At 37.5% G+C, this 18,152-nt stretch overlaps 1 protein-coding gene across 3 annotated transcripts in view; it reads right to left on the reverse strand.

The window, feature by feature from the left end:
• Nucleotides 1-18,152, reverse strand: part of BRIP1 (BRCA1 interacting DNA helicase 1) — a 110,482-nt gene that overhangs the window by 18,529 nt on the left and 73,801 nt on the right. For all 3 annotated transcript variants that reach the window (XM_090024937.1, XM_090024936.1, XM_090024935.1), the window contains exon 17: nucleotides 1,182-1,294. In XM_090024937.1, coding sequence (XP_089881063.1) covers nucleotides 1,182-1,294 — 113 coding nt within the window. The remainder of the gene's footprint in view (nucleotides 1-1,181; nucleotides 1,295-18,152) is intronic.

An 18,152-nucleotide genomic window follows, 5' to 3' on the forward strand; every position in this document is an offset into this window, starting at 1 on the left:
CTTTTAATTCATCTCTAAAGCTTTGCATTCATATCTACTGGGTTCTATACATGATGAATTAATTATCTCATTATTATTAAGTAAGCATTTTTGGGATCAAATAAAAAAGAGTGAGCTGTCCCTGCCTGAGGAGGAGAACAAAACTGATTTTCTGAAAAGTGTTGAGGAGGGACTGGCATCTCTCCTTTTCCTGTAATATTACTTTTGTTGCCCGACTTCAAACAACTGTAGTTTGGAGCCTGGAGACTATAACTGATACATTTAAATAATGTCCAAGGTATTTTAATTTGATTCATCAGCTGAGTGGTTTTGGTTTCTTTATGTGGCAACTTCCTTTCCATTTTGTATATCTAAATTAACAATTAATAATTCTTTTAATGGCTTTCCCCCAAAATCCCAACAAAAATAAACGAATTTAGAAAACGCACACACTGCAGCACATTGTATTTTGACAGCGCAGAGCAAGTCAGAATCTTTAGCATGACACTTCCTGGCATCCAATCTGTGGAGAAGTTTGTCAATTTTGACCCCAATTTGGAAGTAAAATCAAGGGCTCCATGATAACAGTCTAAGTATTCAGTTACTATGTTCTCTCTCTAAATTCATACTAGTGACAGTATGAATGTTTGCATTCTCACTTGACCATCCATATTCAGCAAATGTCCCATTGACCAATATTTGGCTTCTTGATTTGAGCGATATCACTCTGGTTTTAACCACACTGGTGTTGCCAAGATAGCTCCTTCACAGAGTACTCAGGGCAGAACTGTTAACGAAGTAAGGTTTGTTGTTCATAGAGCCATTTATTTTTTAAACAAAGGGAAGGACTGATTCAAGTGTCTGTCTGAAGTTTTTGCATTTGATATTCCAAGTTCACTAACTGCTTTATATATTTTTAAAAAATCTTGATTTAAAATGGCAGCAAAGTTTCTAATTAGCATTTCCTGGATTTTTTTTTTTTTTTTTGGATAACTGTTTATGATGCTTTCATTGGTGAGATTTTATTGCTACCTAACTTGTACCAGAAGAGCAAAAATATGGACAGGTAGGTTTTGGAATCATTGCAAAGATAGCATGAAAATTACATGCTTGGTGTTGAGAGTGATGGATAGATCACTGCAAACACAGCAGAAAATAGCTTTATAGGTCAAAAGACTTAAATGTTATTCAGTTCTCCTCACCTGCCCAGAGCCTGGTTGAGAGCTCTGTAAGCTTGAATTTCATACCACTGGCTACCTGGTAAGAGTCCTCTTAACTTTGAATGCTGGTCATTGTATTTCCTCTTCAGCTCAACCTACAATAAATTTATAAAACACTATTAAAATATTATTCAAATAGTTATTATACGATGTTGCAAAAGGAAAGAAAACACAGCAAAATTAAATGAACAAGAAATTTGACTGGTGGGGGGAATGTTGCAGATGTTTGTGAGGTACAATGATGAGTTCAAAATAACAACTCTTTATTTCTAGTGTAAACCTTCATACCAACCCTTTTTACCATACATGAAAATGGATTTGGTGGCCCAACTCAGCACACTGGACACACTTTGTTGGAATTAAATTAGTATGAGATCAGACTAGCAGCACCAAGATGAAGTGACAATGCTGTCTGTGTCTGATAATAGCCCCTGTGTTAGTGTAATTTTTATGTAACCACCACAATTCATATCACAAACATCAAAAATCGTATGTTACTATTAAGCATCTAGTTCTTGTTATATAAAATATCCTTGAGAACAAAGCGATTGAAATAGTCGTCACTGATTTTTAGGAAGTGAAAAGTGATGATTTTGAACTCAGGCTAATCACAGAGATTCAATCAAGCCGCTAACATGCAGCGTCATTCATTTGGTTCTGCACGTTTTCTTCATCGGTAATACAAGGATCGCTCAATCAGAACATGGCCATTATACACTTATCTGTATTTTAGTAGCTTGCTAGTAAAGGATGGACAATCAACAATATGGGTAAGAGAGTTGTTGTCCTGGCCACTCAGGAAGAAAGACAAGAAATAAGAGATGTAGTTATATTAGGCCTCAGTGTTGTTAACTTGTTGGGGAACACTGCCTAGCTATAAATCATGAAGCGCAGCATCTCATTTTTATCCTGATCGTTCACACCAACTTGGGATGAATGCTGTCAGTGTACTTCCTTCCAAATCACTGCTAGAATCCCACTGCCTTTCTCTCCTCTGAAAATTAAGTGAGGATCATTTAATATAAAAGTGGTATAAAGTCACTCATGTAAAGTATATGAGGGGGTGGGGGGGAAAAGGGAACCGGTGGAACAGAATCGTCCACTACTGTATCACATGTTAGGAGCCTCGACAATCTTCTCCCCGCTTCTTAAAGGCCTTCCCGTATGTTCGTTTCCAACTCTGGGTTGTTAGGGAATCAAACTCCTTTATGATGCACATTTTTGCACAGGAAACCTGCTACCTGCTAAGGGGCAATGAGTTCACCTTCACCTTCTTGCCTACCCAACTGAGGCTGAGCTGAACTTGGGAAGGGAAGGTTAAAACAAACCAAAAACAACAACAACAGCAATAAAAACCTGTTCTACTTCAGCCAATCTGGCAGTAAGGGGAAAATTCCTTTCCAGGCCCAATGAAAAGTGGCTAAACGCAATGTCCGCAATTCGGCATAAAACCTGGTCCCCGTTCTGATCAGCCGAGAGCTGTCATGACAGAAGGAAGCAGAGTTCCCAGGGAAACGTGGTGCTCACTGCTTGTTCCCAAAGGAGAACCCCCTTTACCATGCCATAACCTGAATGATCAACTGCTTCCAAGGAGCCGTGACCCGTTTCCACGCTACTGATGAGACAAAGACCCTCTTGCTTATGGACTGTGGGGAGCGCTTTTCCATGCAGTAGCCTAAAGGCAAGAAGCACTACAAGGCCTGTCTTGCTACAAGCCCATCCTCCTTTCATAGTTCAAGTTCATCAAGCTTTGAACACTTAAGCATAGAAGAGACACACTTGTGTCAAACAAGGAATCTATAACTGACTGATATAGTCAATGGTCTAAGATTGGGAGGAATTCTCTCAGCAGCTCTGCAACGGGCAGAAAAAGAACAGGTGTGACAATCTAGGGTAACAGCAGCGTGTCAGACACATGGGTTCAACTGCAACAATGCCAGAATTATGATGCATTTCATAGTCTTTTTCTTTTGTTCAGGGAAACATTTTATTTAGCTCTCTTTCTACAGAACTACTTAAATCTTTCAAGCACTTTGCCAAGCTAATACCCACCGAAAAAGAAAAAACTTGCTTTCCTGTGCCAATCAAATGGATGGTGCTTGCTAACGGCCCATTCTGAATCTGTGAAGACTTGTTTCCCATTTATTAAGCACATACAATCCCAATACATATTTTTGGAATTTACTGTTTGTTCTTATATTTCTTAAAGCATAAAACTATATAAGAAAGGTTTTTTTCCCTGCTCTTCTGTACAGTATTAACCTTTCTAAACTGACAACTGAAAGGACACGCTTCAGGAGAGAAAACAGCAGACTTCTAACCACTTCTGACAGGTAACTTTCAACTTGAATTTGGGTAAGAAATTTTATTTTATATACTTATGCCCTTTAAAACAGCCTGTCAAATTTACAAATCCAATCTTTAGAGCCAGAAAGTAAATTCAGTTTGATTTCACAGATTTAATATTTGTTCCAGTCACTCGGCATTTATTGATTGGTGCATGAGGTTTCCTCCGTTATTTTCAAAGCACAGAGAAAAGCCTTTTCCCTGAACAGTTTGTAAACATAAATATAATTTTAAAGGAGAATTTAAACTGTAAATACATCTGGTTTTTATTTCTGTTAATGTAATTGCCGCTTGAATAAACTACAGTGAGTATTTTTAAGGATTTGTGGTAGAGAATAAAATTTAGAAAACAATTCTAGGCTGTGAGAAAAAAAATCTCAATAAACACTTCTAAAAAAAATCAAAAACAGTCACCAAGTTTTGCATAGTGGAGAAGTCGTTTCTTTTGCTTCCGTAGTGGATTTCCCAACAGAACTGATTAGCAAAGGATTTCGTCATCAACAAGGCTTTTACCAACATTTCCAGAGCTTCCTGGTATTTTGAAAGATTTAGTAAAGCAATAGTAACGTGCCCTTACACTGTACATTGATTAAAATGATTACAGGCAATCTAACAATTACATGCAGGGGTATATTTATATACATAATGAGCAAAATCATTATCAGATTATCTACATGAATGCATAAACCTCAACATTTATTAAAATACTAATTAGTAAAAAAGAATAACATTATTTCCAATTTACATGCTTTCAAATACACTGCAAATCTGCACTGCATATTATTAATGCTGTATTTTAAATTGCCATTGAACACTTTACAGAACTGTGCAAAAAAAGAATATTCTACACATCTGACAAAACATCACATAGCTTAAAAAACTGCTTTTGCAAATCCTGTCAATTGTAAAAACAACTGGATGACAGGAAACAAGCACCCTGTTCTGACTCTAAAGATCGTATTTCAGCATGAGGTGACTACATAGATTGCTGAGGGTTAAGCATTCATTATAAGTCTAGTAAAGGTAAAAGGCCAGTGCATGTCATTTTAATGCAATCAGAATCTATTTCATTGTATAACTCTGCATTATCAGGCATCAAATCAACGCCCAATTCAAAATGACATGCTGCATATGTGAAAAAGCCAGTCTCTCCTGCTAGCAAATATCCTAAATGTGCAGTAAACCACAGGCTAGAAGGGATTAGTTAAAATGTCAAAAGACAGCCTTTTACTTTTACCTGTTCATCCTTAAAAATATACTCTTAGCTATCAGGCATGCTTTACAGACAAATAGCTTCAGCAACGAGCAGCAGAAGGCCTGTGGCAAGCTCTGCCATCTTGTAGCTGTCAGAGAAATTAGTCTTTGATCTATCTGGGAGGTCATGGTCACATTCACATTAGCTGAACTCTAATAGCATTATACCTGTTAACCACTCTTTCTCTGAATGCTTAATTAGTCAGACCTTCCCATTTGGAAACTAAACTGGGGAATATACTGAGTTTCAACAAAAAATAAATGCCATAAACAAACTTTTCCTATTACGGTTCAGATAGTTTGAGGCATTTTATACTATAAATCAAATACATTTTTACTACGCTTTCCAAAAGCAGAAGGCTAATTTTATAGAAGATTTTTAGTTAAAAAGGCACTTTATTAAGTGAGATCTTGGGCAGAACAGGTTAGAGGAGATAAAAATGTTTCACCTATGGAAACCTGGATTCATCCTCAATTCAGGTGATACGTGAAATGGGTATAACAGTTGAGACAGTTCACAGTGCAAACAACGTAAAACTATCACATTATTGGGCAGCTGCTAAGATGAAGCCCCGGAGAACGGTGGGGTTGTTGCAAGTCAGTGGAGAGGTTAATTTAGAGAGTTATGTGCCGAAGCTTTTATAGCACCTCACCTGTACTGCTTCAGACTGCACCACGTTCATTCAGTTTACCATAACTCCATGCATTTTTATACTGAAGCAAACAAATAGCAACCTAGAACAAGGTAAGAGCTTCTGGTAGGATAACAACGTTATGGTTACATTTTATCATTGAAAATGTGTTCTGTCAGCTTAAAGTTAGTTTTGTAAGTGTAAAAACATTACACCAAGACAAAACCAAAGCCAAAGGCATGATATCAAACAGAGATTACCAAGTCCATAGACAGCTGAAATTTTGAGTAAACTCTACTTACCTTCAAATAAGCAAAATATACGAGCCGTATTATGTTATCTTGCTCACTCATGATAAGCTTTTTAGGACAAAGAGTTTAACCCATAAATAAGAATAAAAACTAATCTGTTAAAACTACTAATTAAAACTATTAAGAAAACTTTACTTCAGTAAAAATAAACACATTTTCCACCAGACACTCATCTAGAATGGTTTTATCTTTAGCCAAAGGATAGGGCCTGAGACCTAAAGAGTTTATAGCAAGACCAAACTGAGGAGGGAGAATGTGCATTTACTGTTCAGTATCACCATGCTGTAAACACATTTATCAGTGCAAGTATCACCATACACAGTCCAATGGCTAAAGGGTCCCAACTCCAGTATAAGACTATGTATGCAGAATATTTAAATTGACAAAATGACTAAACTGGTTTTATTTCATCTGGCATATTTACAAGTTTTTAGAGGCTGTACTTATTTAACCAAATACAGTACTATATTTTGCTAAAATGGGGGGGGGGGGGGGAAGACATTTGGTCTGCTGCCAAGAGTTAACAAGCCAGCCTCACTTTTAGATAAAACAGCACTTCACAAAACATTTTTTACAGTTGCTCCTTATTTCCCCGTTAGATTACAAAATGACCCACAACAGAAGGAACTCAAAAGACATGACAGGACAACAGCTCAGGGTTATAACAATACTACTGCATGCAAGGGACCAGGGATCGATGTGCCTACCACTTCAAATACCTACTTGGTAGCATTCATAGAAATCATAGAAAATGAGGGTTGAAAGGACCTCAGGAGGTCACATCTAGTCCAACTCCCTGCTCAAGGCAGGGCCAGCCCCAACTAGATCATCCCACCCAAGGCTTTTTGTCTAGCCGGGTCTTTGAAACCTCCCAGGACAGAAACTCCACCACCCTTCTGGGTAACCTGTTCCAGTATTTCAAATGTGACAGTAAGCAACAGACACTAGAGATAAAATGTGTTATACATTTACCTATCTATAAATATCTAAATATCTGTACTCACACATATAGATACATACATCTGTGTGGATGTGTGTGGACATACATACTCATCTCCCCTACATCAAGTCATCTTGTATATCAAAAAAGGAAAATAGCCACATGGGTGTTTTTGGCACTCCACAGACCTGTCTGCCAGAATAGGAGGGGAGGAAGAAGTCTTTACGAGCTTAAAGACTGCAGCCCATATTACCCAGGTTTGGCATCCAGCAAAACACATGCACGTTCTAATGTTTAGTATCTGACAAGTCAAAAAAAACCAGGTGGATCGTCTCATTCCTTAAAAAGAGCATATAAAAATATGGTCTTAAAGCTACCTTCTTAAACTCTCATGTGCCCAGTTAAGGAGTCTCTTCCACCTGAAACAGCAATAATTATACTGATTCAGAACATACTTGCCATCTAGTTTCCCTCTTGATGCTTGCCAAGTAATCATAAAAGTTTGTGAGTGTGGGAAAGTAAAAGACATCAAATGCCGTCTCACTTCTTTTTTGTTTGAAATATCTTTAAGTGGAAGCAGCATTAAACAGTGTGGTGTTTGACTTTTTCCCTTCAAAAGTGGTTACAACATCTGTGAGAATTAGGGCTAAATAGTTCATGTATAAAGACTTGGGTGAGTCATAGAATATGGTTCAAACATCCTTACTTCTCAGTAGGCTCACTAACAGTCTTACTTAAAAAACACAGTCTAACTTGATTAGCCCAGAAGGATTAAGACACTATAGAGGGACGCTGCCTTCAAAATGGTTCGGTCAATCCAAGTGCAAAATGATCTAAAATGGCTTGAAACACAACTGCTAGTGGTATCTTGTATACTAAACCATTTAAAAAGACCAACAAAAATATTCTGCTTCAACTAGGTGCGTGAATGTGAAATAAAAGCACAGGTAGTGTGTTGAGGTGATGAGGTAGCTGTGATGGTCCAGGAAAAAAGTGAGATTTATGGGTGGTATCTTTTATTGCAACAACTGTATAGTTGGGAAGGATCCGGACAAGCTTTCAGGTACAAAGTACTCTTCCTCAAGTCTGAGAAAAGGGCAGACATAGCTTGAGCTAAAGACTAGAACAAAGGCCTGTGCAACCTCCATATAAATAAAAGCACAAACACCTTGCAAAAGTGATCTGAGCTCCAGGATATCTGATCCATTTCCATGCAGTCTTTCAGAAACCTCTCTACCCTGCAGCTTCAGCTCCTGCAACACATACAAAGTCATTCAAACTTTTCTTTCTATAAGAAGAAAGGGAATTCTCATCTATATGGTTCCTGATCCCAGCATTGCTCCATTCAAGTCCCAAGTATGCTGCAGGCTGCTTCTTATAGGTGGTGCACCTCAGAATAATTAGGTGCTAGAGTTCGTAGGACTTGAGCACAGCCGCACTCAGAGCCAATGTCTGTTGCAACAGAGATTAAACCAAAGCTAGGCAAAACATGAAGGAAACTGACAGAATGGAGACAGACGGGGGGGGGGGGGAACTGCAGGAAAAGCATCTTTAGAGAGAAAAAAAATGCCAGGACAATTTGAAACCTCAGACCCCACTGATGACCCCATAACTATAACCCTAAATATGAGGCAGCATCTGTACAAAACCAAACTACTGTCAGCTACCATTTTACCACTTCTGTATAAAGCCTTTGGTAGAAGGCAAGGTATGACATTAGCCAGATGTAAAGACACTTCTTTCTTTCTTTCTTTCCCTTTTTCATTTTTTACATCCACAATGTACCTCATCACTGGAAGCACTTCCTTCATTCCCAAGTATTCTCACCTTTAATCCCAGTGACAAAAAGAGTAGGAAAGGCTTATATAATGTTGAAACCACCAAACACTTTTAGTATTGTCAATTACAGCATGTGGCATCTCAGAGATCTTGAAGTTTTACGGTTTGACAAATCATGTAGCACATTCACCCCGGGCCCATCTACTCATCTCAGTAGTGTAGGCTTTGAGGGACCGTGAACAAGTGACTTGATTAAAATCTAATGCAACCAAAACTCTCCTCTGAAGAGAAAATTCAATCCATTTCCAGTGAAGCAGAAGTGAAAAAAATCAAACAGCTTCCCTTGAGGTACAACGCTGCTGCATACGCTCAGTGCCACTGCGGCTAAGGTGAAGTGGTAAGTGTCAGTCATCCTTACAAATCCCTAAGGTGATAGCTTCACTTTTAAAGCTTTCAACATACTTTGACAGTAAAGTAAAAACTTAAAGGTCAACACTACTTGCTAAGGACAAGATAAACACAAGAAAATCACTTTGGAATTTTTCATGGATCACAAAAGTAAACTATTAAAGGTAAAGGAAAAGTTTTGATTTGCTGTATTATTTATCCAAAGGCTTAACTTTGGGATATATTTAGGGATGACTTTCTTAATCTGTGCCAACATATTGACATTAGTGTTGCACCAGTAGAAGAGAAATGCCATCCGCCAGCCTTGTAGGATAAGATGAACCTAAACGTTACCTTTCTAAACTAAAGAAATACTGTCATAGGATTCTGCAGGAGGTTACCAAACCCAGCCTCTACCATCCATAATGTTTTATTTATATAACAACTTTTCTGCAGCATAATTAATATGAAGAACACAACTGAGAATAGAAACACTTTGAATATTTATAATAATTCTCACTTAGGGGAAATGGTATATGCAGAGGTGTAACAAGTCAGCAGGGCACCCAGGGCAGCTGCAGTACACAGAGGGAGCAGCAATGTCCAGCTGCCACTGTGTTGCTAGTGTGATTGTATTGCTGCAGTGGAAGCTGCTATTTTTTCACCCCCACCGCCAAAGCCACTGCCCAGGCTGCTGCCCCAGTTGCTGCCTCCCCCTCCACCCCCAAATCAGTACGCTGCTGGGTGTGTGACAGCGCTGACATTTCTTACCACTTCAAGCTGATATGCAGAGATGACTGCCCACAAAGTTTATACTTGTTGAATGGGCTTTAAAGTTTTAGAGCAGCAAGAAAAATGAACCAACCCAACAAGCCCACTCTGGCTTTAACAGCCTTTTTTGGCTCAAATGCAAATGTGAAATGCCATGCATTTTTGGTACTGCATGTGCGTAAAGCCCGACTTTCTTTCCTCCAAGAAGCAAAACATACTTGAGACAGGAGGCTGATTTGTCATAATCTCCCAACCACTGTGTGATTTTGCATAACTACATCCCTCTGGTAACCCGAGTCATTGTTACTACCTTAAAATAACTAGCTGAAACAATTTCTGGTATCCAGCTGAGAGACAATCACATAATTCCACTTTTCTATTTCACAAGAAAATGCTGCGAATGCATACTTTCAGCTAGGGACTGTACCGAAAGAAGTCACTAAACTTGAACTCGTCTCTTGAAATTTCGAGTGATGCCCCCTATTGCTTTTGTTGTAAATGTAGAGGCTTCTTATACAATGCTGTTTATGGCTGAGCTGCAAAACCCACCATATTTGTTCACATTTTTCACAGCGGTATTTTTTAAATGTACGTTGTTTAGCTTGCTACTAAAATACAACATATACTTCGAACTGGGACTGGAGAGAAAAAGGGCCAATAAGTACGTCTGTGATGGATAACACTTATATCCGATAGACTAGCCCCTGTCTTTAAAGCTCAGATGACTTTTTTTTTTTTTTTTTTTTAAGTGCATCCCTGGAAATAATATGTCATGATATTTGGTTTTTCTCTGAAAATGTTACAGTGTTTTTCTGTTCCCCTGTTAATGCCTGTGAGGTCTTTTCATCACTACTGTTTCTCCTGATCATACAGAAGAAACGGTGAAAAATATTCTACTCTGCATTCAACAGTGGGTAGGGGTAGCAAAAAGGGGCGGGGGGGGGAAATCCCAACAAAATCTCTTTTAACTAATTTATTTTCATTTAAATTTTTTTTAGGTATTTATCCCAACTAACAGAAACAATATTTTGAGACCAGAACATAATTTCTAAGTTGAGAATACTCCTTTTAAGACAAAGCTGCTCAAATACACTCAGGCTGCTCAAGACTATCAACAAGCCAGAAATAAAACATCCAGTTTCACTTTAAAAAGAAGGCTTGAACGGCATGGAACAGCTTCAAGTAACGCCCAAAGTCACTGCAACAATGGCTTCCAGGAAAATCTTAACCGATCTGTCAATTCCCCAATATTTTTAAATAAACATATACTGTATTTTTCCAAAAATATAATAGGGTTAAAAGGAAAATATTCATAAAGTAGCTGATGGTTTTGCTATTTAATCTTACTAATTGCATTGCTCAAAGTATTTACGAACAGGAATTTTTAAGAGACTCCAGTGTGAATTTCAAAAGTAACAAGAGGGGTAAAAAAAGGTTTTGAAGATGTAAGTATTTTTATTTCACATTAATTAAAGAAAACTGAACCAATACTGTAATATAAAACAGAACTTCATTTTCATTAGGAATTTAAAATATTTCAGCCATCGTTTAGCTAGTTTTAAGATTCTTGCTCCCTGTACAAGCCATGATGGAAAAATATACATCAAAAGAAAGGGTGACACATCCTGAAATGTTTAAATATTAAGAAAAAATGCTGGTTTTAAACTATCATTTTCAGTAATTTGCCTTAATCTGTTGATTCCCCATCAAAAAAACCCACCATTCATGTGACTAAAAACTTTTTTACACTGTTAAAATACTGAACACGCAGCACTGAAAATTTTAATTGAAATGAAGTTTTCCAGCAACAAATTATGTAGCTGGAAATAATAAGGAGGGTATTTGCCTTCACAGTTTGCATTCATGCCATAGCAGCTAGCTATAGGAAATGTTTAGAAGATTCTCAGCGAAAGTGAAGTTATGTTACAGTTCTTGAGTAATGTCAATACACAGAAAATTTACTTTTATCAAGTTTATTTTCTTTGCACATCTATTGATGTAAAAAGGTTGGTCTGTTTTCCCTTTATATTTTGGTTGAGTAAAGTTCTCTTAGCTATTATATGATTAAGTATGCTCTACTGTAGTACGATCAAAAGCATCTGGAAAGGTGGAAGTGAAGAAATCCTCTCTGGGAAAGTTAGCTTAATGCTTGCACTTCAGAGTTGCCCATTATCAACATTTCATAGCGAGTCTCTTTATTTTCAGGTCCCCAAGGTACGAACAGTAAATTATGACTTGAACTAAACAAGTCACACTTGGCTCCAAAATCAAATTTTCCTACCTCTATTTTCAGGTCCCCGAGGTGGGCAAAGGAAATCCTGGTCACAGCCAAAGAAGTCATTTTTGGCTCTGAAATACATTTTCCTGCTTCTCTAGAGCCAAATCCTACCACTGAGAGTACCATGGCTTTATGCAATACTTTAACATTTCTTTCTCTCTCTCTTTCTTTTCTTTTTTTTTCTTTTTTTTGCTTTAGCAACCTAATTCTGAAAGATTATGGAACCATATTCAGTAATACAGAATTGGTGCCATGGCCGCCTTTTTCTTAATACCTTATTTTTCCTTCACTGTAGCTCCGCATACTTCTAACTCTTAATTATCGTTATTTCTATAAAATGAACAAATCTGTTTTGGACTATTCTCTTAACATATTTCTCTAAGAAGTTTTGTGGCTAAAATGCAACTTAAAAATTCTAAATAAATGAATATCCTCCAAAGGGTGCTATTTTCAAGCATATCAATTAAATTCATACAAAATATGCACTACAACTTAACTGACTGGACTGAACTGATTATCTGAAATCCTTTTTCTTCTTATCCACATACAATAGAAGTAGCAGCATATATTTAGCACAACCATATGGAAAATATGACATCCAGTATTATACACTTGATAATGGGACTTCTGCCTGAGTAACGACACAGGATGGGATTCATAATATTACTACTCCAAACATATAACAAAAAAAAAAGTATGTTAGCATCAGACAACATGTATTTGGGATTAGGCATCTTTCTCTGTCACATTATTTATGTGCTCTAATATTACAGTTCACTGGCATTAGCATCAAGTTACAAATCATAAAATACATTTAGAAAGCAGGTTGATCAGAGACAAGTAATATTAGCAGTGGAGATGAGCCAACATCAAACTGCCAGGATAAAATATTGGTCTCTACAGGCTCAATTCCACAAACCCTTATGATTGCACATAGTCTTATGGAAAGTAACGGGATTGCTCACAGGAGTAAGAAATATGTACAGAAGTAAAGGCCTGTAGGACTGAGCTTAAGGAGCCCTTTAATTAACCGTGTGAAAAAGGACACTCAGTTGTGTTTCCATGTAGCAACTATGGCATTTTTTTGGCGAATTAATCTCAGGGGCATATCATTCAGGGATTTATCCAGGGAAATGTTAATCAGTTACATTTCCTATTTAGGAAGGAACATCAGAATTAATTTCTGAACTACCTTTCTTGTACGGCATACTTCTAAAGTGTCTGTTTTGCTCTCCACAGATACAATTATATCATGATTTACTTCTGTTACTTGTATCTTTGATTTTTTTCATAGTTTTTTCTGAATTCTCTGCTGTCTATTCAGAACTCAAAGTATCTGCCAAAATTTGAAACAGTCAGAAAGTTTTTAAATGTACAATATTTTTAATTTGGCAATTTTCCAATTAAAACATCCTGCCAGAAAAACTAAAAAACCCCACAACCCAACTATATAATAGAATCACATTCCTAAATTAACCTAGGAACTCCAGTTGATGCATTTGTGAACCCAACCTCTTTTCATGCCCGTAAGGAAGGAGACATTGTGCAGCATCCCCTGAAGGCAAGCTTCTGGTAGACCAAGGAGAGAGAAAAAAACTTCCAGAGCAAAGGAAGTCTCAAGGAGAATAGTGCCAGCAGGAACCCTGCACTGGAGTAGGGTTCTTGCACAGTTAAGTACTACCTAATGTATGAAAGAATTAGAAAGCCTGCATCTTCTAACAAGATTGTATAGCTGACAATCCAGGAATCAACAGCTTCTCTGTGTATTTGCAAATGTATTTGCTCTACTAATTCTAGCACCCACCTGCCTTAAAACGAGTTCTTAGCATTTTAACCTGTCTTAGAATCCACTTATTGTTAAATCAGAAGTACGTGAAGCTTAATCTAGTTCTGAGGCCAGGTGCTCAAAAAGACCAAAGCCATCCTAAAGAAAAGCCAATGCATTCTATTATATATGACAAACATTTAAAAGGGGAGAGAAATTAGGATTCTCTATAATTCCAGTTTGGTGGACACTGCTGACAGACGTTCAAATTAATAGCTTTTGAATGGGAAAATAACTCCTAGCATGATATTTTGAAGCCAGTAAGAATAATGTATTTCCCCCCAACTATCTCTATTTTCAATGTTCCATGTGAACAATAGCTGGATCCCTAGTCTCAGATACCTGAAAATCCCATAGTACCCTTCATTCTGCTGGGGGGAAAAAAAGGAACTTAAGTCTGATTAAATGAATATGACCATAAAATTAAGTTGCACCATAATCAAGATGGCCATTTCTCTGCAGCCCAAGTATGATTTAACCCCCTGGCTATAGGGCTTGTGATTTTTGGATGTTAACTACAAATAAAATACAGTAACACAGCCAGCAAAGCTCCAGTCACTTAGGATAATGGTTAATGCTTAATTCGGTACAATTGTCCATGCAATTACGTAAGAATCTCCATCTATCACAGATAATACCGTTTAATATCATGCGTGTTGGATATCAGCACTGGATAGCATGCCAATTTTCAGACACATTTTACATGCATTATACACAGGATTTATGATCCGTGAGGTCCTAAAGGCTCGAAGATTGTAATTGTTTAAAAGGATATGTATTTTACAAATATTACAGTAAATTATAAGTAAATAAATTTTAAAACATCCTTCCTACCTTTGGGACAGGGTATATTGATTCAGGAGATGGCAAACTGTGCATGTCTTAATCAGAAACAAAACAAGTCTAAACACACTTTACACTTTAATGTATCTACTGTATATATTCTGAATTAATACAAGAGGGCTGAAAAAGGCAACATATGCATCTAAGAATTCGATGTATATTAAACTTACTTCATCCTAGGAAGTGACACTAAAGGCATCAGTCCCCCCAAGCAGTGAAATGCACACTTTCAAGTGAGTATCGTAATTTTTAACTCACCACTCTTCCACATAACCTCATAACCACATTCTTATATGATAATTCTAGATCCAATTCTTTTTGTGCACTGTTGTCGTGCAGTTGTACTTGCATGAACTGTATTGTACCCATGCATGCATTCCTATAAAGTCACATCAATCTTTGTTGGTGAAAAGACTCGCCTTTCCAAAGGTGACAATCAGTGCTTTGTTTGCAGGAAAAGCAAGATACACAAATTGATCCACAACTGGAAATAATATACAAACTTAAAGCTTTAAAACAAAATACAAATCTTACGACTGAATTTGCACAGAACGGTTGCTAACAGGATATCACGTTGAGCCTGAGCTGTCTGTTGTACCACATGTGTACAATAATAACCAGCTCATCCAGGACTACCCTACGAGCGCTGCCATCCACAAGTCAGCTCTTCAGATCTGATGCTAAGAGACTGGTGCATGCCCTTCTCTCATTTAGAATTGATCACTGCAGTGCTTTGTGCATTGGCAAATCTAAATATATGCACTTACAGTTTCAGCTTGTTTGCAATTTGGCAGGGAGTGGTTTTACCCTTGCTTAAAAATTTAAAGTTTTTTTCAGTCCAACTTTTAAGAGGAAAAAAACCCCAAAAAACCCAGCAGAAAACCTTAGTAATATTGAGTTTTGTTATTTAGTTAACAGCAACCATCTGCATTGTCTGGGTTCAGATTAGATTTCAAATCTGGTTGAAGTATTAAAGCAAAAACTACTACTGTAAGCATGGGGGCCATAACTCATCCTGCACCCAACCATTAGTATCATATACCATTCAGAATATGAAATCACTCACTTTTTGGAGGTCACCTACTGTAAGGGCCGCAGGGGGATTCCAACCATGCTATACAATAAATCTTTACAAAGCATGACTTAGGTACATAACGGTCTCTTCGAACAATACTTTTCAAACTTTAAAATGAGACCTAGACTTCTCTCTCATGTTGGTAAACTGTGAGAATAAAATACAGTGTATCAAGTTTAAGCCAGAAAGAAAATTTTGTGGCTGAGAAGAGCCTCAAAAAAAAGGGGGGAAAAAAAAGAAAGCTAGAAACACTGAACGAACATTGCACTAGCAGGCGCCACTAATATAATCTTACTAGTCCTTATAGGATGCGTTTTTTTCTACCCAGGCTGTAACTGCACACACATTTTGGGCAACAAAGAAGTCTTTGGTTATGTGTATAAACACAGAATGCATCCCTAAAACTAAAGAAGCTGAGTCAGTTTTGGCTTTCAAGTCAAAACTTATGACAGCTCTGTTTGATTTGGCTGGCTTATAACCAGTGTCTGGCAGTTCGAGGATTTGTTTATGATGTGATACTTCATTTTGGTTGTTAGGTCTCTATAGCAGTTTGAGGCAAATTTGAAAGGTTCTTAATAAAATAAAGGAAAGCAAAAAGGGGAGGCTGTTACTACTGGGGGGGGAAAAATGTACTAACAATTGAGTAACTGTGGAGTTGGCACACGTAGAATACCAGAAAATAATTTGACTAATCAGCCTGAATATTTTCTTTATTCAGATGTCAGATTCTAGAATCGCGGGGGACTAAATAGATTGGAGTTTATACATGCAGAGAGGAGTCTCTGGTACATTTGCTGTTGAGTTCCCTTAAATGGCATCCGCATTCATTCAATCAGTAATCAGCCATATAGATGTTAATACGTTTCCATTTGACCCTTATGCCTCGATGTGAAGGCAGAAATTGTTCAAAGGACGACACTGATTTTGTGTTTAAGACAATGACCTCATTTCAGAGGACTTGCATCCACAGTCAGAAGATGCCGCTTTGATAAAATGACCATATTTTCCAATTAAAACTTTGGAAAGGTTGGGGGTTACTTGTTTAGAGTCCCAAAGTAGTTACACAAAAGACAAAAGTACATTTTTAAATGGGCGCAGTGTTACTACTGCCAGTTTCTCACTCAACAGCTACAAATGTGTGTTTCTTGAAATGGGGGATTTTTTTTCCAGTAACTTATCATACTAAATAAGTTTATCGTGAAAAATTGAATATTCCGTTAATATTGCTTTAAACAAAGGACAATAGCAAAGCTGTTCCGCACTCTTGACTTTTCTCTCCAGTCCAAACACTTTTCATCATACTGAATACTTGTTCCACAGGACTGTTTGTTCCTGGTAAACTAAGGGCAAATTCTGCTCAGATGTATACAATTTTAACTCTGTTGTTAAAGAAATCCTGACTGATTAAATGAAAAACTGAGATATCTCAGGTACTCTGAAATGCTCTCAAAAATGCTATGATATCATATGAAAAACCAAGAGTCTCCCGATAAACCTGGGAATATGGTCACTTTACACTTTGTAGGTGTAAATTAGACATCCATAAAGCAATTACAGCGGTGAAGGAAAAATGCTTCCAATGACGCGAGCTGAGAGGTGGTGAATAAGCTTAAATTATTCGACTTACAAAGTGTCAATAGCAAGATATCACATTCCAGGTAAGGACAACACACCAGTTCTGTCATTGCAAAAGGGCCATATGTTGTTTTTTCTTTAAATAAAAAAACAGTAATTGCATACTCTATTTACTGAAACACTATGTTTAAGTTTCCAATCCTAAGATTAGCAGCTGTTACCCAACTGAAGAGTGGAAGAAATGGCTTCAGAAGACAGGCACTTTGGAAACATTTTGGTAAATCTGCTTTGAAGTCTCTTTATCCTGAAAAATTGTTATTAGCTTTACGTTATCAAATGTTTAATGTTAGTAATGCAGTCATCTGGGATTTACCTTGCACAGGAGGCAACTTGTGAAGTTTATACTGCAGGATGTCTCAAGAGTTTTGTGTTTTTCAGAGATAAAACCAAGTTTACAAGAGCTATAGTTGATAGGAAAGAAAATCTGATATATGGATTCAAAGGGATTTTTGCACACCCTATGACAGACAACAGGGCAAGTTTAATGTACTTGTTAATCTAAAGAAAAGGTATGAGAATTGGTAGAATTTCAGGCCAAAGAAAGGGGACCCTCAGAGGCAAATCAATACATGTGACATTCACTCTCACAAGATGCCTATTTCTACAGCAAGCTGTATGACAGTGGGGGCCAACCTTTTTGACAGGTGTGCCACAAATTAGATCTATATGCTCCCTGGGTGCTACTCTGATCCCTTTCCCCAGCCCAATCTGCTGCTCTGCTTTCTGCTTCCTGCCTTATCTGCCACTGTGCTGCTTGTCCCCTTCCTGATCTGCTGCATGCCAAACAAAAGCTGCTCGTGCCACTTGTGGTACATGTGCTTCTGGTTGGCTACCCCTGCTACAAGACATCTACCTAGATGGTCATTAAATGCAGCAC

This window comes from Crocodylus siamensis, chromosome 13, assembly GCF_052110815.1.
Source record: "Crocodylus siamensis isolate JL-2025a chromosome 13, ASM5211081v1, whole genome shotgun sequence".
In the NCBI taxonomy this organism is placed as follows: Eukaryota; Metazoa; Chordata; order Crocodylia; family Crocodylidae; genus Crocodylus; species Crocodylus siamensis.